The sequence below is a fragment of the Hoplias malabaricus genome, chromosome 2 (genome assembly GCF_029633855.1).
Source record: "Hoplias malabaricus isolate fHopMal1 chromosome 2, fHopMal1.hap1, whole genome shotgun sequence".
NCBI classification, from domain to species: Eukaryota; Metazoa; Chordata; class Actinopteri; order Characiformes; family Erythrinidae; genus Hoplias; species Hoplias malabaricus.
This window is the reverse complement of record NC_089801.1, coordinates 24,460,234-24,483,460: the sequence shown is the minus strand read 5'-3', so window position 1 is coordinate 24,483,460 and position 23,227 is coordinate 24,460,234. Positions and strand designations below refer to the sequence as shown.

The 23,227-nt window shown below is 40.9% G+C and overlaps 1 protein-coding gene across 2 annotated transcripts in view; it reads left to right on the top strand.

The window, feature by feature from the left end:
• camkk1a (calcium/calmodulin-dependent protein kinase kinase 1, alpha a) overlaps positions 1 to 23,227 on the top strand; it is a 105,183-nt gene that overhangs the window by 40,311 nt on the left and 41,645 nt on the right. For both annotated transcript variants that reach the window (XM_066661676.1, XM_066661675.1), the window contains exons 3-6: positions 833 to 884; positions 13,906 to 14,331; positions 19,645 to 19,692; positions 20,256 to 20,309. In XM_066661676.1, coding sequence (XP_066517773.1) covers positions 14,014 to 14,331; positions 19,645 to 19,692; positions 20,256 to 20,309 — 420 coding nt within the window. In that variant the 5' untranslated portion in view covers positions 833 to 884; positions 13,906 to 14,013. The remainder of the gene's footprint in view (positions 1 to 832; positions 885 to 13,905; positions 14,332 to 19,644; positions 19,693 to 20,255; positions 20,310 to 23,227) is intronic.

The window sequence follows — 23,227 nt, the reverse complement described above, 5'->3', positions numbered from 1 at the left end:
GGATCTTTCTGTGATCTCAGAGGAGAACTCCGACTCCCACTGAGACTGGGAGGAGCCTGTATGAAGACAGACTCTTGCTGTGGGATGTCTGCCAGATCCTTTTTTTCAGACTGACTCTTGTGTCAAATCTTTGATGTCACTGTCTCTGATTTAGCAGCATGTCAGCTGACAGAGATAGGCCTGGATTTAAGAGGAGATATTCATCTCTTTGTGACAAACTAAAGCCACTGATGCTTCTGTAAACTACTGTTTACAATGTTGCTCTGGTGTTGAGACCCGATTATGGAAACTTTTTGCAAATATGGAAGGTTGTTGAGGCTGCTACTTACGATTTTATAACTCGAAGTGCCATGCCCTGTCTTCAGTGACATCTGTCTATAGTTGCTAGCCTTTCATTGTTTCTTTAGCGGTTGAGCAGCTATTGCCAAATCTCAATTTTCTGTTATATGTTCAAAATAACTCAAGGTTTAAGCACAATAGACCCATTCTCAACAAGTCCTAACAGCACTGTTTGGATTGAGCAGTTTCAGCGCCTGTTTCTTTAAATAATCCTGCGCCACTGTCCACCCCAACCTGAATGCACTGCAGTGAGAAGCGAGCAGGTAGAAGCTAATAGTAATTGTGACTGAGTGAGTGCATGTTCCTGATCATGTTTCTGACCGTAATAATACTCACACTTCAGAGGGAAGTAAAAAGCAGGAATCAGGATGTCTATATGCAGTGACTTTTTTTTTTTTTTTTAAATACGGCCCAGCTGCATGTCCTCCGTCAAGCTTTAAACAGCTTGCTCCACTGTTCAGCGCCTGTAGCCTGTGGTGTTTTCTCATTGCAGGTGTTCGTCTGTTACAGACAGTGGAGGTAGAGCCAGATGCCTTTGGTTTGAGGTGAGTCTCCTCAGATATTCTCCTTTCTCATTGTATTACTACACAGACACTCTGTCATTCTCTGTTTCACATGTAAACATGTCCAGCATTCCAGTTTTCTACAGTTTGTTGTTATATAACAGTAGGTTTCAGTATGATATAATAGTTCACACAAAAGAAAAAGGAATATGTGCAGTGTGGGATGAATGGCTGATCTGATTTTGGATGGTGTGGGTAGCGTGGTGTTTGGTGTTCAGTCGGATTATCTGTAGCAGGCTGCACAATTTTACTATGTATCTGTTTAGTACAGACCTACACCACCTATATACTTTACTCAAGAATAACATTATAAAGCAAAACACCATGTTTAGAGGCAATAAGTTAAAACCACTCTTGGGTTTTAACACATGACCCTGATGGCCCTGCCCACACAGGTTATAGTTGTTGGGGTTAATAAGCACATGAAAGACCAATCAGGATTTTCCTTGTCACAAAGGCCCAGAGTGGGTGAATGTTTTCCTTCCAACCAAGCAGAAGCCCCACACTCCGGAAAGTCAGGTGGAAGGAGGTGTTTGACCGTGGATGTGGTCTGACACCCATGGATTAGATTCTTCCACCTCATTATTAGACACATGATTATTGACTGAAGCACAAAAGGACCACTCCTAAGTCTTCTTTTTTGGCATGACGTGTAGAAGGAGGCAGACAGCCAATCAGTGACAATGAGGCAAGCTTAACGCACTGAAAGTATCAGACTCTCCATCAACTTGTGGGTGGCGCATCTGTGACTACCCCATTGTAAACTTTAGGACGCACTGCTAACGTTAGAAATAGAACACCTTTCCGATGGCATTGCCCAAGTATGACTGAAACTGAAAGACCTAGAATGGCTCCCACAGTGTACAGAGCTGAAGTGTGGGCTAATTTTTTTTAATTAGTTCACAACAAGGAAAGCAATACAAGCTACACACTTGTATTTGGGGTTTTTGTTTATTTGGTTTGTAGATTTTTTTAGGAATCTTGTAATAGCTTTCATTTTTGAGATAAAAATGTTTGATTACATTTTAAGTTAATTCTTAGTAGTATTAAGTAGAGTTTTGTTGGCTGTTATAGGATTTATGCATTTTTTATTATTAACTACTTGAGATTGAGAAAGTAAAGTGTACTCTTTTAGAATAGAATAGAATAGCTTTTTATTGTCGCTGAGAAAACAATGTTCAGAACAGTGTAATTTTATTAAAGGTGCCGCTGGGAGTTTAGATCCACATAGATTTTATTCTTAAAGTGGTTTATTTATAATCGCCTTATATTTCGCCTTGCTTACATTATTGCAATGTATCGCAATGTATTGAATCGTACCCCTGTATTTTTATGTGTGTCGTATCGCCAGGATCTTGATGATACTCAACCCCAGTTAAAACACGGTAGACTCCTGGAACTTCCAGGAGAGATGGGGAAAAGTTTCAGTTGGCTGACATTTGCAGTAAACTACATTTTCTCATGTATTACCATAAGAATCATGTATTTTCTTGGATTTTCAATCAGTTTCATCAAAGATTTCTGTGTACCTGGAGAAAAACATGAATATTTATAGCCAAGAGTCAAAAAATAGCATTTTCAAACTCAAACTAAACACAAGTTGCGTCCCCAGTTATTCCTCACCATCCGTGGGTCCAAGAGGGCATGACTGTCCTTGCTCTCTCTGGGTGGGTGGTTGGCCCTCCCTCTCCCCAGCCACTCAGTGTGATGCTAACCAAGGCAGGCATCTGTTAACTGATATAACAGAGTTGGGCAGTTCATGTTCTCCTCAGGGCAGGTTAAGCTCCAGTGACGTGGTGTTAGCAGTGATTTGAAAAGAAGCAGCAGTGGCCTCCTGTGTTCTCACCCTCCAAGCTTGGCAGCAGTGTGTGATGCCAGTGACTACGTGACAAAGAAATGTGGGTAAAGTCCACAGACACGTAACAGCACTGTTTGCTCAACTGTATTCAATTTGATCCGCACTTATTTCCTTAATTCCCTCATTGTCTGCAACTCCCATTTGCATTTGTTTGAATCCACTCTGACCAATTTCTCCAGCACTTTCCACTCGCCATGTTCTAAACTTGTCAGTGTCTATCTCATCAAAGCTCCATCTCTCCCCCTCACTACCCAATTAAGAGACTCTTGGAGGAGCCATGGGTCTGTAGGGAGGGGCAGCACTGTGCACTAGAACACTGTCCAGCTCTTAAGAGCCTTTTGAATTGGACACTAGGTATGCGCACACTTTGCTGGAAGTAGCTTTGTGGGTTATTGCCCGTGTAGGATTTAAAGTGTCTTGTTTAGATCCTTTGGTGTGAATTACCACATCAGGGTATTATCATGGAGCGTGAGCTCCAGGCGTAGAACTGTAATTAGACTCTGGTTATGTATTTTATAATTAGACCTGATGTTAGATCACAATTCACCCTTTTTGAGTCTAAGCATTTATGTGTAAAATAAAGAATCAATGTAAGATCAACAAAAAGAATTCTATTTATATTAGTAGTGTCTACTGATGTACTGTATTAAAAATACAATCTCAAAAATAAATTTAAAATGCTACAACTTCAGTGTATTTTTGGAAGGGAAATAAAGGTAGTGTGATATGTATAACAAACTGGCTTAACGAAACCGTTCTTTTCTATTTTATTCTAATATTTCAGTGTGGTTTTGATGATTTTTGAACTAGAATCTCTTTGCTGAGTAGAATTTTCAGGGAGCGCTTTAGCCTCGGACACCGAAGCTTTAATGGAATATGAACGCTACAGTGCAACTTCCAGCTCAAAACAAGAGACCAAACAGAGGGAGAGGGAGGGGGATGGAGATGGATGAAGGGTAAGAGTGAGAGCTATGATATTTAATACATATTTTAAAGTGCTACATAGCAGTGTTGGGGAGAGTAGGCTGCCCCATCCACCCAGGTAGCGAGGCCTATTGTACTCTTTAGGAAACCCAGCTTTGGATGGCTGAGGCATCACCTGGACTCAGCCCTGGGATCTTCTGGTCACAGGGCCAATGTTTACACTCCAACCATTTATATATAATATGCTGTACTGGATAAACAAAACTGTGATATGAATAAAAGTAACAGTATATAAATGAGATATAACACAAGGAAAACAAAAAACATAAAAAAACGATAAAATACTTTATAAAGAAATGTAAATTCATATGTGAAGTCTAAACTGATTACATAACATTTGGAAAAATCTTGGGAATATATAGTACACTAAATAATATCTGGTGCCACCTAATATCAGCCGGGGCTCACCACATCTTAAAAGAACACTGCAACATCCTGTCAGAGGCTCTGAAAAAATACTATAGTTGAATCAGGCCAAACTATTAGATTGACTGGATGTTTTCGGCTTTGGAGAAATCATAATTGAATGAAACTGTTGTGAGGATATATGTTTACACCCCTGCCGTGTTGTAGCGGAGTTGTTTGGCTGTAGTATACGTGATCACGCTGAGCTGGCAGGTTCCTCTCTCAGTTTATATCAAAGCCTTTCTTGGGGAGCACAAGGGCATCCTCTGTGCTGATCTTCACTCTCTCTCTCTCTCTCTCTCTCTCTCTCACACGCACGCACACGCACAATCTGTAAGACCCTGACTGTTGGTAGTTGCCTTGTCCTGCGTACCATGTGTGTACCAAAATTGTACTCTGTTCCAAATTTTATGTGGTTTCCAAAGTAGTGCTAGCAATTAGCCACAATTAGCAATTAGGATCTCCACAATGGGATCTGCTAGATTTATTTGCACTTCAAATCGCAGAGGCTTAAACACAGACACAGGTCGTAGAAGATGGTCTGACCTGGGGGTAGACAGACAAGACACATGCCAACCACTGAGATAGAGCCAGGCACGTCCACAGGCAGACAGTGGTATTATATTATATATATATATATATATATATATATGAAAATGTTCATCAATGTATGCATTTATATTTATGTCGTTTTTGCTTTTGTTTCTTCTATAAAGTGGACCAACAAAAAAAAACCTTTAAATAAAATAAAGATAACTTCTACTTTTCTGTGATGTTACAGCTTTGGCAATACAAGACTTTGTTCCAAGTATCTTTTTTATAATCTTGTGTTTGTAGAGCACTACTTTCTGCTTGCTATGTAGAATGCAGACAGAGTGGGTAAAGGCACTGTGACTGGAAGTAGTTTGTGATGGATGTTGTGTTTGTATATGTGCTGCTGTTCCCTGCAGGTGATCCTGCACTATGAGACACTAAGCCCAGGTTATTGGATTTAGAGCCTTTGAAAGAGAGACTGGAAGCAGAGGATGCTGGGAAGTGTGCTGCCCAAGGGGGCTAGTCTTTCTAGGTCATCCAGTATGAAATGCTGTATCAGGGGTGAATGATATGGACAAAATACCACATTGAAAGGGCATTTGCATAAATTGTCATTATGACTCTGATGTTGCCCTGTGATGAGGCAAATAACATATGGTGCTTTTCCACTGCATGGTACCTACTCAACTCTACTTGATTTTTATTTTTGCTTTTCCATTTTGGTAAAGTTTGGTAAAGTTTGGTGCTCACTTTACTTATGGTTCCAAACCTTGCAGAGCTCTGATTGGCCAGAGAGAATTGTCACTCAATACACTGCAATGCAGATATCCAGCACAAATTAATATCCTCAGCTCTGCGTTAGCAGTGGAACTGCGTTGTCTGAAGTGATGGAGCACAGTGATGATTTTGATGAGTGGATTTTGTGATCCAGAACTAATCATTCAACATTAGAAGCTGACTTCAGTAGCATTTATATGGCACCATCTTCTATCTTTGAGTGCTTTCTGACAGAAGTACAGAGAATAACTGGAACAGAAGTGAGTATGGGGACAGCATTTGTAAGATGTTGAGTGTGATGCCATATACTTATGTTATGTTTTAGTAAAAGACAGACAAAATACACTTATTCTATGGGTCACTAAGAAAGACTGCCGTTTCTGTGGCATTAGTCTTTGTCAAAGCGAGTACAGATGAATTATTGAAAGTGATCTCATGCTCCAGGCTGTGTGCACTTGCCTGCATTTTAATTTACGCGCCTGTGTCTTTTTCCTCATGAGTCATCATTATGTGAACAGCTTTTTCTGCATGCCCCCCACCCCCGCCCCTCTCTGATCTAATGTCTCAGACTGTAAAGTATTCTTTCTGAATTCATCTGTGAGAAAGCCATTGAATAACTGAGGATTAAGAACACTTCATATTATCTCACATAATATAAGACTTCAGGGCGTTTTTCTTGCTGTTGGGTGGACTTCTATATTCATTCATTGTCTGTAACCGCTCACGGTGGGTCCGGATCCAACCCGGAAACACTGCGCAAGGAAGGAGCACAGTCCTACACAGGGTGACACACACACACACACACTATTGAGTCACCAATCCACCCACCAGCTTTTTTTTTGTACCGTGGAAACCGGAGTCTGAGTGGCCCAACCCGATAGAACACCTTTGGGATGAATGAGAGTGGAGACTGTGAGCCAGGCCCTCTTCTAACATTAGCCTCTGACCTCACTAATGCACTTTGGGAAAATTGCTCACAAATTCCCATAAACACACTTTTGGAAAGCCTTCCCAGAAGAGCTGAGGCTGATATTGCTGTAAAGGGTAGGGCAACATCATATTAAACCCTATGGATTAAGAATGGGATATCACACAAATCCTTTTGGCGATAGTATGTGTCTGTGTGTGTTTATTGTCATACAATCTCTATAAAACAAAACAATTTACTTTTATATTTCTCCAAGGTTGCCAAAGTAAAATAATGGATAAAATAAAATATAAACATAACAGTACTAATGTAACTGGCTTTGAGTTAATGACCTAATAGCACACAACTATATTAATCTCTGAACTTGCATAGTGTTATATATTAGTCATTTCTCTCTGATCTTTTTTCACTCTTTAGGAGTGAGATGCGGTTGGAGCCATTTACGTGTAACAACCTTCTTACTGGATGTAAGCAACTCCTGTAATAAATATCTATCTCCACCTGCTATATTTTCTGGTGCTTCCCAAGTACAAAACCAAACAGGTAATTTAGGAATGTCATATTGCAGAACACTGCTAATCTAAGACCCAACCTGTTCCCAATAATATGAGATTTTGGTGCAATCCCAAAATATTGGAGTCTGTTCAATATTAATGGCCACGATGACTCCAGCCAGGCTGGATTATACTGATTTGACATTAGGTGTTATTAAAACATCGAATTAGGTTTTTCCAGCAAAATCCATGCCACATTCTAAAACTTGTAGTTGTAATTTGTGTTTCCACATGTTCCCCCAGGTCTCGGTGGAAATATTAATGGTCTTTTACCCCTGACATCCCAAACATATTCAGTTGACTAGATTTTAAATTCATTATTACTTGATTTAATAATCACAGTATGTGATAGTGTATGCCAGCACTACACAATGAATTATAGGGTTCTCTTCCCTCAGAGAGTTGGAGTCCTCAATAAATATTAAAATTAATTTAAATATTTTAAATGTTCATTTCTATTGGCCCAGTCTTCATGGTATTTTCACAGAATGTAAAGGGAAGCTGGCGTTTTTATTTATTTTTTTTTAAGTCATAAGTCCTAGTTCTACTGGAAGTGCAAAGTGGAACTAATGTAAATGAAATACCTAGGGGAAAAAGATTGAACTAAAAGAAGCAACAGAAGAAGGCCTTTCGGTTAAAGATGATTGCACAAAGAAAGACATTACTTTGCTACAGCAGGAGGGCCAAATTAAAATGAACTATTGATGTGCATAGTCTCACTTCCCCATCAACACTACCATTATTCAGCTTGCTCAGAGTCCCTTCCTGACATAATTTGACTGAGTAAGTGTTAAGATTTTAAATTCACATTAACTTGCAGTAGCCCTAACCTACTGTAAGATGCTTCAGCAGCAGAACTTTTTAGAAGACTATTGGCATTACTTTACTGAAAGTTTAAATCTTTTTTTATTTTTGTTTTCACAAGAGCAAAAGTTTTATTTAGTTACTTATACCAAGTGTAATGATGCTTCATGCCCAATGTCTTCACTGTATGATATAATATCTCATTAACTCACTCATATTTAGCAGTGTGAAGTTACTCCACAAGGGGGTGCTGTTAGTACACACTGAGCTTTTAAAGCTTCATAGAAGTGCTTTGTTTAATTGAAGTGAATGTAATTTAGCTGATAAAAGTTGTTGCATGCAATTGTGACTTAGATAACAGTCTGGCCATATTTTATTAATGATCATTAATAGTGATTCCAAAGATTCACATACTTTTTCTTGCAGCTGTATGTAGCTAGCTAATTGGCTTACTGAGGCTACCATGGTATACATAAGCATATTTCTTGTGAAAGATCTTCCCTTACTGTAGCTCAAGTCCTTAAAAGGCACACACCTTCATTTAGACCCAAGGCCTATGGATATTTCTTGCCTCTGTTGCATTTTAATTACTGTTTGAGTTGGGTCTAATAGGTTTGAATGTGAATGAGGCAGGAAATGAGCTCAGGTGAAAGCACAGCCTGTAATTTGTGCGTACATCAGGCTTGGCTTGGCTCGGCTCAGCTGGTTGTCAGGGGCAACGGAACGGCCACCTGCTGCGGATGAAGTGCGGTTGGAGGGTCACAGCATTCTCTCTGAGCCATCATCACCAAAGACGTTCATGTTATACAACCTGCCGTTGCGTCATACAGAGTATGGAAAATGATTATTAATATATACTTTTCCATTTTCCTATTCTAGAGAAGAGTAATGTCACCTGAGTGATGTATCAGGTCTGGGGGAGATGGTCAGTTACTTACTAGTGAGGGTGATTGATTCTTAAATGCCTGTCTATGGGGTTTTGGTTTCCCAGACAAGGATTAGGCCTAGTCCTGGTCTACACAGCATTTTGAATTATAATTTTCCATCGGAAGGAGGATATATTCCAGGATTGGGCTTAATCCCTGTTTGGGAAACCACCCCTATATTTACAAATTAAATATATTTGTTAGGCCCCATCCAAATGGATCAGAATATATTTAAAAACAAAGATATTCCTCCCTCAGTTTTTGAAAATATCTGCAGCCAGATGAATAGGGGGCAACCGTGGCCTTGAGGACGGAGGGTCGCCAGTTCAATTCCCGAAAAAAAAAAAATGTATTCATGACAGAAGTGCCCTTGAGCAAGGAACCTAACCCCCGAAGTGCTCCCCATGCCCCAAGGTGGTTGGCAGGCCCCTGCACCGGGTGTGTGTGTGTGTGTGTGTGTGTGTGTGTTCACTGCCCCTAATGTATGTGAAGAATTGCTCATTAGTGCGTGTTTGTGTGTTCATTACCACTGATGGGTCAAATGCAGAGAAGCAATTTCCCTAAGGGGAAACAGTTGTATTCTCAGTCATGTCCAGTAGAGGGCAAAGTACCTCTGAAAGAGAGACATCAAAACACCATAAGGCATAAGAGAAACACAGAGGCTTAATCCCAAATCACTCCATACTGGCTTTGTAGAGCAATACGCAATTCATGAAATTACTGAATCTAGATCTTAAAAGTGAATTACATGTATCTAATACAGCTAATAAAGTCTTCTGAATCTAGCGCTATTGTAGGTTTATGACTTAGATAATTCTCTATATAGGGAGTGAGGAGCTATTTGAATTTCAGCCAGGGTTAAACATGCTCTGTGGTGTCTACACTCTTTAAAAGCTCAGTTTTGCCTATTAAAGTGACACCACTTACAACAGAGTTCTCCCTTCACCTTGGAGGGCATTTACACAAAATACCTGATCCTTGTGGACGGGCCTAAAACAGAGGTCTAAAAATCCAGAATTTTACAATGGCGGGCTGCTCCCACTAATGTAATCATCTGAATATAAAGCACTATGGTGTAATGGTCACGATTTATGTAGGATACGGTATTTTTGCTAAATGTTTGATCTGCAACATTTCTCACTGCTGCTGTTCACAGGTTGAACTCCGAATGGCTGATACAATTTTAAGGGAATTTCCACTGATTTGTTCATTTCCAATGATTTCTACAGAATTCAGTCACTGAGTAAACAGCTGGGGTCATTCAGAGTGGTTTGGTGTAAAATGGTTCACCGTAGAGGCTCAGATCTCTTTACAGTGGTGGTGATAGGAACCTGGGGTCATCATGTCCTCAGCATAAACACAGCCAAACCAACTGTGTCCTGTGTTTCAATTTCAACATGAATTCTAACTACTCATGTCATAGGGACATGGTTCAAGATTTCAGTAGCATAAATTTTGCCCCACCACTTTTGGAGGCATGGTACCACCCTTGGGTATAAAGCTCTGGAGGGAGTCTTGGCTTCAGTTCGATAGCATAGAGGTTTATATTGTATCAGCATATTCAACAAGTCCAGTGTGGATGTTTTTGTTGTGAGAATGCATTGCCTCACCCAAAATGACCTCTGATATTAGGAGGAGATGGAAAAGCAGTTTTCTGTGACCGGAATGATGAAATATGGAGGGCAGCTGACCTACTGCGAGATCTGAGGTTCCGTGGACTCATCTGGGAACCGGAAACACTCAGGGGAATGTGGGGAAAGAAAGGAAACGAGGGGCGCTGTAAATGCCCTGTGTGTTTTGGGTAACCTTGAGAGAGAAACACACAGAGAGAACACATAGAAAAGGAGACGGAGGACATACTTGCCGTGTCCTAGATGTGTCTAATTGAGAGTAGGTCCCCTGCTACTTGTGTTGAAAGTTTGAACGTTGTGTTTTTGAAACTGCCCTCTCTGCTTAGTCACTCAGGCCATCTGCTCTTTTTCTTTGCCCCGTCTGTAGGCGTCTGGGAGCAGGTCTGCTGTGATAGACGGATCTTTTCCCTTTTCTTTTCTCTCTATTTGCGTCATTGCGTTCACCTTGTTGGGCAGACTGCTGCGTGGTCGGGGCTAGTTTGTGTCCTCTGCTATGGCTGTAATTTGGATCTGAGAATAAAGCACAGTTCCAACTGATTAGTAATCATTCCTGATGACAAGTGGCTCAAGAGGCTCGAACGTGGGGTAATGAGTTTACATAATCCACCATCTCTCTCTTTCTTTCTTTATCTCTCTCTCTCTCTCTCTCTCTCTATCTCTCTCTCTCTTTCTCTTTGTTTCTTTTGCTGTAACTTTCTCTTTGACTTTTTTGCTTTGGTTTTTTCTTCTCTTCTTCCCACTATCTCCCTCTCAATCACCCCCCCCCTCACACACACACACACACTATCTGCTCTTTCTCAAGAATCAAACTTTATTAATGTAGTTTGATCTTTTTATTTCTCAATCATATTTTAGGAATTCACTTTCATTCTCTTTCTGTTTGCACCCTCTCTTTAATTGTCTTTTTATCCAGTCTCGCTCTCTATTTGTCTGTCTCTGTTCCTCTGTGTCTTTCACTGTTTGAAGAGAGATTGTTGTGCTGTTTTATCTGTGGAGCAGTGGTGGAGCAGTGGCTTTGATTCTCCTGCAGTGAACTGAATGATGTGTGTGATCAGTACAGATGCGAGAATGAGGGAGAGAGAAAGGGGAAGGTGGACATGGCAGATGGTCAGCACAGAGATAATTGGTCGCTCAGTAGCAGAGCTCAGTGTTTGTGGCGAAGTGCTTGAAGTTTGCTCATTGCTGTCAAAGGTTGAGTAGAGTGAAAGCAGAAAGCAGACAGGCTGCCTTCAAGATGCTGTAGCAGTTGGAAAATAAGTGTGTGTGCGCATGGATATATGCGCATGTGTGTGCGGATAGATTATATATATTATATACTCACTGTCTCATATCAGCACAACACACACTAACACACCTCTACCACATCAATGTCTCTGTAATCTGCAATGCTGGGGATGTTCCACCACCCAAATCATAACAATATATGATGTCACAAAAGCTTATTTACATATATACATATATTTGCATGCTTTATAGCTGAGATGTAAAGCAGGTCATTCAGTGTTGTTTAATATAAAGGGCTCTATTCAAGTCTGAGTCAGAGTTAGAGTTGTTCAGTGGTAGTGGTTGAAACCAGACATCTGAAGAGTTTAACGACTCTTAAAACCACAGAGGACATTTTTACATTAGTGTGTGTACATACAGGTCATTGTGAGGCAAAATAGTACAAGAATAAAACGTATTGTTTGCAATTTAGAAATGTTTTCCCATTATCAACTTCTAATTGTGTGCTGCATCTTAGAGAGGGTGCAGACTTTAGGACTGCCTCCCCCCGCCTCCTGAAACAAGCCATTCTGAACAGGGCTGTTTAGACACTGCTGTGATGTTTGATCCTTGTGGTATTTGTTCACTTGTAGAAAGGAGGAAAAATATTATCCCCTTTAAGATATATTTTTCAGTGACCTAGCAAAAGACGATGGCTCTTTCCTGTCCTGTGTTGGAGCAGAGTTATGCTTTACGTATAAACTTACAGAGATAAATAATTATTTGAATACTATTTTTTTCCTGCTTCTTCAAATAATCTGACTTAGTCCGTAGAGCGAGTAATTATGTATGAATTTTGGAGGAGATTAATACAGCGCACACAGCCCTACACACAGTCTGATCGCAGCACTTAATCTTAATTATCTCACCTCTTCAGGCAAAGTTCTCACAGGCACATCTTTTTTTTCCAATTAGCCCATCAAGTGTGGACGTCTGTGTCTGGCTGTGGAAGGGGATTTATCGTCTGCGTAATGACAGTAATGACTGAGAATTTCTCTCATAGAATATCTCTCGCTTACACAACAAGCTTTCATTTATCTTCCAGCCACAAGTAATGTAATATTATAATAGCATTTATTTAGGACTCTCCACACTTATTTACCATTTATTTATTCTCTCCACACTCTGCGCCCAGAGACAGAGATATTGTTCTTCTGTGGTCAAGCCCAGTGTCCTGTCAGTGCATTGACCATGGAAATTGGCCATGCACAAAGATGGCCAAGAAATTACTTAATTCAAAACTGCACTCTGAAATTCAACACCGTCTTTGGGAGGTAGGTAGAGCTGGACGATACGGGCAAAATTTCTATCATGATACATTTCTTAATTGCTGTCGATACGATATTATTCTGATATTGGTATGAACATAAAAAAAGCTACAGACTGCCAAGAACAGAAAGAAACACAACATCACCATCAAACAACAACCTCTCTGCTTTGTCAGTATTAATATTCATTCATTCATTCATTCATTATCTGTAACCACTTATCCAATTCAGGGTCACGGTGGGTCCGGAGCCTACACGGAATCACTGGGTGCAAGACAGGAATACAGGGCTGGAGGGGGCGCCAGTCTTTCACAGGACAACACACACACACACATATATGGACACTTTTGAGTCGCCAGTCCACCTACAACAAGTGTGTTTTTGGACCATGGGAGGAAACCGAAGCACCCGGAGGAAACCCACGCAGACACGGGGAGAACACACCAACTCCTCACAGACAGTCACCCGGAGCGGGACGTGAACCCACAACCTCCAGGCCCCTGGAGCTTTGTGACTGCGACACTAACCTGCTGCGCTGGGTATGCTCTGGACCCACCATGACCCTGGACTGTATAAGCAGTTACAGACAATGAATGAATGAAACAATAAGGAAAGTTGATGTGAGAACTGAACTTTTAAAGATGAATGGACAGAACAGTTTGTCATTCTTCCTGAAGACAGTTCTAAACCAGTGTGTCTTACATGTTCCAAAAACTTGCCATTAATCACAAGCAGCGATGTGAAGCGCTACTGTGAGAGGAATCACAAATCTTGAGGTTTGGACCTTTGCAGGGAGAGAATTTTAGCAGCTCAACTTCACTGAATATTAATTGAAAAATCCTGGTTTATTTTATTCAAAATGGCAAATAGAGAAACATAAGAGAAATAGAAGACATAATTAGAAGAGGAATTTTGGAGAAAAATATATAAGTACTAGAAACAAATGTAGAATATTACTTATATTCCCAAACTTTATAATAAATATAGATTGCTAAATTGATTAAAATGTATATATTCCTCTCTCTCTCTCTCTCTCTCTCTCTCTCTGTCTTACTTTCTCTCTCCCCCCAGAGGTTGCTCGGACTGCAGACCCGAGTGGGCTAGGGGAGAGCATTTGATGACAACACTCCACAGACCCCCTCTCTGCCTCCAAGCTCCACCTCCTGTAACCCAGTCGTCATGGCAATGAGCAGTGACCCTGGCTGCATGGGGGCGGAGCCTGACCCTGACCTTTCTCCTCAAACAGAGCTAGCCGACAAGATGTCCGCCATCACCATCACAGACCCTTCTAGCAACGGGCTGAGGAACGGGGCGGGGTTGAGGAAAGCCCCACCCCAGCGGCCCCACCTGTCCGGCAGGAAGATGTCTCTGCAGGAGAGGGGGACATATCTGTCTGCAGGGGGCGGCGGAGAGAAGTTCCACCACATCTCCCCACGGGCTGCCCGCCGGCCCACTGTCGAGTCCAAACGCGTGTCCATCTCCTCCTCCGACGCGCAGGTGAGGATTTGCTTGGCATCTTGCCAATAAATCTACCACAGTACAGCAATCATTTCCTGTCAGGCTCGGCTGTCTGATTAAATGGCATTAAGTATGCAGCGGTTCCACAAGTTAACACAGTTCTTGGGTCTTTGAGATGCTTTGATCACAATACCACAAGGATCAAACACAACAGCATCGTTTGCTGGTCAAAGAGTGAATTCCATTTCACCCCTGGTTTTCTGGTGGCATCTTCCCCATTGGAGCTGAGCAGTGGTTAAAATCTTCCACCTACAAACTGGGGCAAATCTTTAAGGCACTAGAATTCTTTACAGTATGTCCATTTTGATTTGTCTGTCTGGTTCTGTTTCCACCCATGTGCAGATACAGAAAACGGAAAAAATCTGACTAGATTTTTAAAATGTGATTTCCATTGGCTTTTTTGGAACAGTTCAGGATATGTTTAAAATCACACTGGATGCAGGATATTGTTAGAATCGAATAGGTATCTACAGATATTGGTTTTTATGAAATTAGACAGATGTCTAACTTCCTCCAGCATCAGTAGCTGACCTCACTAAAGCTCTCGCAGCAATAAACAGAAAGTAAATGTGTTTGAAAAGTAAATCTTGACTCCACTTTGATCAATTTCTATTGTTTAAAGCATATACATTGTGCTGTGCAGTTAATTTTGAAAACAGTCCTCTACCATGAGCTACATTAGTGAGAAGAGTACCGTCGGTGTGTTTGTGTGGGTGTTAAAGCTCACTTCCTGTAATCAAACCACATGTAACATTGTATCACATATAAAACCCATTTCAAGAAAAGTTTAGCAAAATGCAAATAAAAACAGATTGCAAATCATTTAAACCCTATATTTGAAGAAAACAATACAAAACAATGCAAGACAAAAGGTAAATTTTGAAAACTGTTAGAAAATGTCAAAGTGTGTGGCAAATTTCTGTAATATCTATTAAAAAAGAATAATTGGAAAGAGTTCAGTGACATGATTAGAACATCTCAGGGTCTTTCACAAGTAAAGTAAATTCTAAAATGCAAAGGACAAAATCCAGAACCACTATTGGTTAAAATTTTCTGTCCCTCAGGTGGCATTACATTAACAAAAGCGACATGTTTCTGTAGTAGAAATCTGCATGGGCTCAGAAACAATTCCAAAATCATTGCATGTGATCACAGTTTGTTGCTGGAAAATGAAGAAGAATCCAAATATAAATCGGATCCAGAAACAGTCGCCTCCTCTGGGCATTTAAGATGGACAGAGGCAAAGTGGAAATGTGCCCCGTGGTCAGACGAATCAGATTTTTTAATACATTTTTGGACATCAGGATGAGGGAAGGCCCTGCATATTTCATTACGACTAGAGCAATGCCCATTCTTTTACAACAGCACACCTCTTTGGTAAAAGATTCTGGGTGCTTAATCAGTCCAGACTGGTAGGTGTCTGTCCACTCTGTTAGACACGCCTACCTCGTTGGTCCACTTTGTAGATGTGGAAACACTAAAAGCTCTAACAGCCCTTCTGTGTCTGATCCACTCGTACGAGAACAACACGCACTAACACACCGCCACTGTCAGTTTCACTGCAGCGAGAATGCTCCACCACCTAAATCATACCTGCTCTGCTGTGAACCTGACCAGGGCAGGGTGAAATGGTGATAAGGAAGTATGCAGAGAAACAAACAGAAACTACAGTCTGTAATTCTAGAACTACACAATGCTCCTGTTTGGTCAGTGGAGCTGATAAAATCAGAATGCCTCTGGTCAGGGACAGTGGGAAATGTTTATTTGTTGCTGTGGTTACTATACTCTCAATCTCTTCCTCTTCATTACAGTTCATTATGACAGGTTTTAAACAGCAACCCAAGAGCAAATGCTTTCCTTTTTCTATTCATTTGTTTCCCACGATGAAGTAGACGAGAGGAGGAAATGCACAGTAAGTGCTTTCAGGGATCCACTGTGCTGGCCGTCTTCCTGTGAGGATGTGTTTATTGGGCAAATGGACCCCTGCTCAAACTATTGTCTACACTGCTGAAAGATGAAGACACCAGAGCAGAATTTAGAGGTGTCATATTATGAACACAGCAGCACAGTGGCGCAGCAGGTAGTGTTGCAGTTACAGCTCCAGGGTCCTGGAGGTTGTGGGTTCAAGTCCCACTCCAGGTGACTATCTATGAGGTGTTTGGTGTGTTCTCCCTGTGTCCGTGTGGGTTTCCACCGGGTGCTCCAGTCTCCTCCCACTGCCGAAAAACATATTTTGGTAGGTGGATTGGCGACTCGTGTCCAGGTGTGAGAGTGTGTGTGTGTGTGTGTGTTGCCCTTTGAAGGGCTGGCACCCCCTCCAGGATGTGTTCCTGTCTTGTGCCCAGTGATTCCGGACCCACAGCGACCCTGAACTGGATAAGCAGTTGTAAACACAGGATCATAAAGTTTGTTTTTAATTATTAGCATATTATCAGCAATATTGTCCCTGCTACGTATTAAACACCAGGTCATCAACACAACCTGTAGCTTGTGGGTCGTGGTGGATCCGGTGCCTACCAAGATTCACTGGGCACCAGGCGGGAACACATTCCAGACACACACTCAAACCTATGGACACTTTTGAATAGTCAATCCACCTACACAGTGGAAACCCATGCAGACAAAGGGAGAACACACCATAGTCAGTTACCAAGAGTGAGGCTCAAACCCACAACTCCAGTACACCAAAAATACTGTGTATTTCAGTCTTATCATTAAGGAGAATGTTTCATTATGTAAACTTTGGCCTACTTAGTGTTCTGTTAAACTTGAAGTTGAGCTCAGATGTTAGTCGTTTCCCGGCGAGTTTCATTGTGAACTCTTTTAGGAGTTTTAGAGGCGAATAGCAGGATTTTCTGATGCTATCGCGTCCACTTTCCATAAATTATGCAAAGCTCATAAAGCCACAGATTAGTGAAGAGAATGCTGTCTGTTTTAAGGAAGTTCTCTTTGCTTTTGTGAACTTTAGTGATGTTAGCGTGTCAGTCAAATTAACCTCTGATTGCAGACACTGCAAATTAATCAGATTTATTCTGAATGAAATTCCTTTTTCTATTTCTGTTGTATTCATTCGACTTTGCAGTGAGTTTGTCCTATTGACAGTGTATTTTATTTTATTTATTTAAGGACCAGACATGTCAGCTGCTTGTCACTGTGTCCCTTTCTATCCTTTATTTTGACTCAGGAGCCTGTCAGTCACACTCTCCATTTATGTTGACGTTGAGTGGCAGGTTGGGGTCAAAGTAATTGACCTTTAATGTGATTATGTGTCTCTTATTCTCCTCTGGATATGGATACAGCTTTCTTTCCACTGACTGACACACAATAGCTTACTTTCTCTCTCTGTCTTTGTTGAGTTGAGGTTGTGTTCCATTTCTACTGTTCACTCCCCTCTTATTATCATTCTTTTTACAGTTATTTTTATTATTATTATTATTTCCTGCACAATTCAGCTGTCAGAAGTCCCTGTCCCCATCAGCCAAGACTGAATCTTTAGTATGTCAGCAGTGTCATTTTTGTGTGTGTGTGTGTGTGTGTGTGTGTGTGTATTTAGTTAGTAGTTAGTTCTGAATGAAGCACTCCTTATAACTTCAGTGTGAATGGGTGGGGCTAAGCCTCTGTAAACTGAGCAGGTGGAGGGGGTGAGATTTTAGATATCACGAAGTCTTTCCATTCATAACAGGGTGTTTCTGAATCTTAGTTTCTGTATATGGACTGTATGGACTCAGGAGGGAGCGAGTGGTTCTGAAATAAGGTTTTCATTGATCAGCGAAATAGGAGACAGGAAAAAATTAATTGCCAGCTTTTCCTCCATCAGTGTGACAGGGAGCCTCTGCTTTATTGCCAAGTGTTTGTGTACTGCAGTGCTGCATTTTGTGTGTGTGTGTGTGTGTGTGTGTGTGTGTGTGTGTGTGTGTGTGTGTGTGTGTGTGAGAGAGAGAGAGAGAGAGAGATGACCAGCGGGTGAATGTGAAATACCTCTGCTGCGCTCCAGATCATTTGCAGCCTGACTATATGTCTGCCCTGCTAGCTCACAGGATTATATATTATTAAAGTGCTATTCTCTCTCTCTCTCTCTCTCTCTCTCTCTCTCTCTCTCTCTCATTCACTCCTTTCATTTAACGCACACACAGACATTTTCAAATGACTGTATTGAATTGTAACTGTAACCAATTGTTTCCATACCAGTGAAAAGGACGCATAACATTCATAGTGAAATTGATAGTACAGGGCTGGTGAGTGATGGTCCAGCCTCAGTGCCCTTTCTTACATCACTGAAAAGCTCCAACATCAGCTCTAAACCCTTCTCTGAAAATATGAAAGAAGAAAAAACCCTTCATCACGGGAGAAATGTAGGATAAGCATTTGTCCATAAACCTTTGGCCATAGGGTTTGCCTTAGGTTGTGAGGACCGGCTCACCATTGACATTCCAGTTCCTCATCAGGACGCAGGTTGGGGTCGATGCTTTCAAAAGTGGACGGGCTCTTGTTTATCAAAATAGAGGACAAAAAAAATATTTTTTGTTTTTTTTTCCACACAGACACTTAGTGATTCTGTCAGCCTGAGGTGGGACAAGGCCTTCCCTAGCTCCTGCCATGAAGTTGAAAGCTCCCAGGTCTCTAGTAGGACACTTCATGATGTGGCATTGAGAATTCTCTTCACTGTAACTAATGGCCCCAGGCCAAGTCATGAAAAGCTGCCAGACCATTAATCCTCCTCAGCCAAACTTTATAGTCAGCATTACCCATTTGTGCCTGTAGTGTTCATCTGGCAGCCACCAAAGCCAGAGTCGTCCTTCAAGGCTGTCAGGTGGTGAATAATGATCCTTTCTCCTGCTAATGTTTGTCTGTGGAAATTACACAAGCTGTGTGTTTGATTGTAGGCCCATGTTAGCAATGGATAGAACTAACACTCGCTAAATAAATAAGAGAGGTGTGTTCTCTTGCTCTGTTTCTCTCTCTCTCTCTCTCTCTCTCTCTCTCTCTCTCTCTCTCTCTCTCTCTCTCTCTCTCTCTCTCTCTCTCTCTCTCTCTCTCTCTATAAAGACATGTTGCTATGGTATTGAGGCATCATCGGTTTGAGCCATAGTGATATATCTGGGTCTGTTATTGCCATTATTGTTGCTATAATAAGGCCTGTATGGAAGTGGACGTGAGGTTCCACTGTTGTCTTCCATAATAAACACAACATTCTTCCTCACTGAGCAATCACATGATCGCCCACTAGCCTGAGAAATGTGTCAACTTAATTTAATGTCTCTCTCTCTCTCTCTCTCTCTCTCTCTCTCTCAGGACTGCATCCAACTTAACCAGTACAAACTCAAGAGTGAAATTGGAAAGGTGAGCACTTGGTCTTATTTGGGTTCTAATAATGTCCCTTTGAGCTTATTAAAATCTGCCTTCTGGCTACTGCTGTGTTTTCAATCGCTGTATAAAAGAAGCTGTCTTTATTTCTCCATGAGCTCTGACTTGGACAAATTTCACCTGCTACAACATGTACCTAACAGAGATATCCTGACTAATTTACTTTTTATAACATACATCTAAATAAGGATTTTATATAAGTCACAGATCTAAAGGAGACACCCTGATGGTGTTACCCCGCTGAGCTCAGACACTAATATATTTTTTGTTAAATGAAAATGCACCTGAAATGGCAGTGCATAAACTATTCTTTTAACGTTTTAATAAATCTAAAGCCAATTATTTATTACGATCAAACATGACCAGTCCAGTAAACACTAATAATTGGACATCATCACAAGCCAAATAACGATGTATAAAAAGGTTCATGTTCACTTCAGGTTGACACTGAGGCTGAAAGGCAGGAGTAGCTGTTTTTTTTGGCACTACCTGGAAGGATTAATGTGTTTACACCACCGCTTTTCTGCTTGTTGCTTTAGGGCTCTTATGGAGTGGTCAAACTGGCCTACAACGAGGATGATGACAAATATTATGTGAGTTGTTTTCTACATTTTTTATCCTCAACCTCACAACCTTCTGTCTGTTGTTGCTTGTTTCCAATCAAAACAATGGAACAAGGGTGTTACCTGTTTTTTTTGTAGTGTACAACTGTACATGATGATTATATTAAATGTAAGCATGAGTTTCTACTGAATAATTTTATTTTTTCATTTAAAAACATAAAAGCTGTCTCCAAACTTTGTGAGCATATGAGTTAATGTGTCACAAGTGAACACAGTTCCGGGGTCTTAATGAAACATCTGTGACACACATTGATCAGAACACCACTACGATTAAACAGCTTTATTCAAAACAACTGGTTTCAACACAACACAAGTTGCCCAGGAGTGAGAGTGAGGAGCAGAAAGACGTGATTTTAGTCATTTGTGCTCTGTTCTCTTTCTTCCCTGTTTATGTTTCCTCTATATTTTTAATAATTACTTTTATTTATCCACATCAATTCTGTGCATTTTCCCCAGTTTAACCTCAATTTTGTGCTCTTCCCATCGGCCTCTTTCAGTGCTTGTCCATTCAATTGCTCTTTGTAACCTTTTTGAACTCAGTGCTGTGACTGAGGAGGTGCGACAACTGGGAAGTGGCTGAACTCTGCGTAAGACACAGTACAAATTCAGAACGACTCGTTATATCCCATGTTCTCAGACTTCGGTAGATTAAAATAATAATCGGAGTGTGAGTTGGAGGAACCCAGATTCCCTAGTGAAAGTACTAATGCACAGAAATGTTTTGTTTTTTTCCCCACAGAATATGACCCCTATAAGGGCACAGACATGCTTCCTCAGTCTCTGAGGCGTCTTAGATTAGACTTTTTTTTTCAGATCCCAGCAATGCTTAGACCTTGGAAGGCCCTGCGGGTTCCCTGCTGCTCTAAGATATTAGAACCCACGTAAGCAAGTCTATTTGTGAATTCTTAACTAGGCAATATATGATGATTTAAGCATGTGTTTTGCTCTATATTAATTGACTTGATGGCTACATTAGGCTCGTAGCTCCAGTGTAAAGCTAAGATGAAAGCAAGTCTTGGCTGAGCAAGAGTTTTTGGTTATTTCTGATTAGATTTGATTATTCCTATAAAGGAAAAATCAGTCGTTTCCTCATCTTCTAGTTACACGGATACCTAGTGGCATGGAGGTGTCTGGCTGCAACCTGATTGCAGTCTGATTCTACATCTTATGGGAGCTGCTCTATATTAGAGCTCCTGTTGGTCCAGGAGTAACTGGAGTGTTCATTAAAATCTTCTGTTGTCAGAGAGACACTGTGAGTGGAGTAATGACCGTATATGAGGCATGTGTAAAGGTGGCTACTGCTAAATGGCACACTCTAGGTAAAACAAGGCTTGTGCGTTTTTGCTGGGTAATCTACACTGGGCACAAATGGCTTTTAAAATGGGACAGACTTCAGTTCCTTTTTCTGGACTCCAGGGATCTTCTACACCAGCTGCACATAGACTTAGCCCCCAAAAAAATCCCCAGCATTAAATCCAGTCCTGTGTTTGCTATAGTATCAGTTTCTACTCTTTTGGAAAGACACTAGATGGTGGAACATTTTGGTGGATTTAATTCCATTCAGCCACATACATATTTATATATAGTCATTGTCCAATTAAAAGTATGTATTTCCCAAAATAGTAACTTTACAGGAGGGGGTCAGTCTGGTATGAGTAGAGCTAACTGCCAGGGGTCATTGGCAAGATGAGCACAGAGAGAAAAGACTATATTATAAAACTCTGGGTTTGAGCCATGAGGGACCATCCAGAAATAGATCTAAAAAGGGCCATTTTATAAGGGACATTGGCTAATGTGATTTGACAGATGTAATAGGGTATTTAAAAAAATGTAAAATATCTGAACAACATGAAAATTAAAATAATCATTTAAATAAAAGGGGGGAAAAACTTGTTCAGTGCCTGTGCACATTCATTTGGGGGATCTGGAGCTCATACTCACATGCAAACTGCTAAAAAAAAAAAAAAAAAGACCACCTAGTCAGTTTTATGTGGTCGTCTTATCTGTCTGAGAACAAGGGATAAAACAAGTCTGATTTTGTGCTGCATCTTACATAGAGTTGACCCACCTCCTTATCTGACTCTGTCCAATCACAGCGCTGGACTCGTGTTTATGTGAGAGTGCAAAGACAGGGTTAAACAGAGCAAAACAAACACAACAAATGCTGAGAAATTAGCTAAAACTCAAGCGAAAATGGCTAAAACCCAAAGCTTCTGCTCCTCGCTTTGGGGTTCTCGCGCTGAAATGAGCTGTGGCTTGTTCTCATTTAAAGAAACAAGTCCTGAAATTGGTTGTTCAGAACAGGGCTGTTTAGACCCAGGGTGAGGGCTGCTGTGATATTTGATCCCTGTGGGATTTTGAAAAAGCATGTCCCAAAACTTTCCCTCTGACCCCAGAATTGTGTTCACTTGTGGAAAAAGTGGAAGAATGTAAGTTATTTCTTTATGATAATGGTATTGGCAGAAATAAGAAGTTGATTATTGGTTATCAAGCCCAGAAATACCACCTGAGTGCATCTGTAATAAAGCTGAGCTGAAAGGAGAGAGAGGGTTATGAAGAGAGGAATGAGGAGGATGGAGAGAAAATGGATTGAAACTTGAGCTGAAGGAGGCTAGGAGATGTACAAAATAAAAGAGCTCTTAATTCAAATCTGGCTCTGTGTCCATTTTAATACCATCCATTTAAATAAGAATCGCACCAGAATAAAACTGCCACATCATTTATGGTGGAACTGAAAATTCTTACAAGACCTTTAGGCAATAAGATATAACTGCTGCCACATTTACGGCTGAGCGGAAAATTCTATCAAATTAAGGCCCTAGCATGTTCTATCTGCCACATTTTAAGGTGGAATGGAACATTCTTTTTAGACAATGAGGTACTAGAAT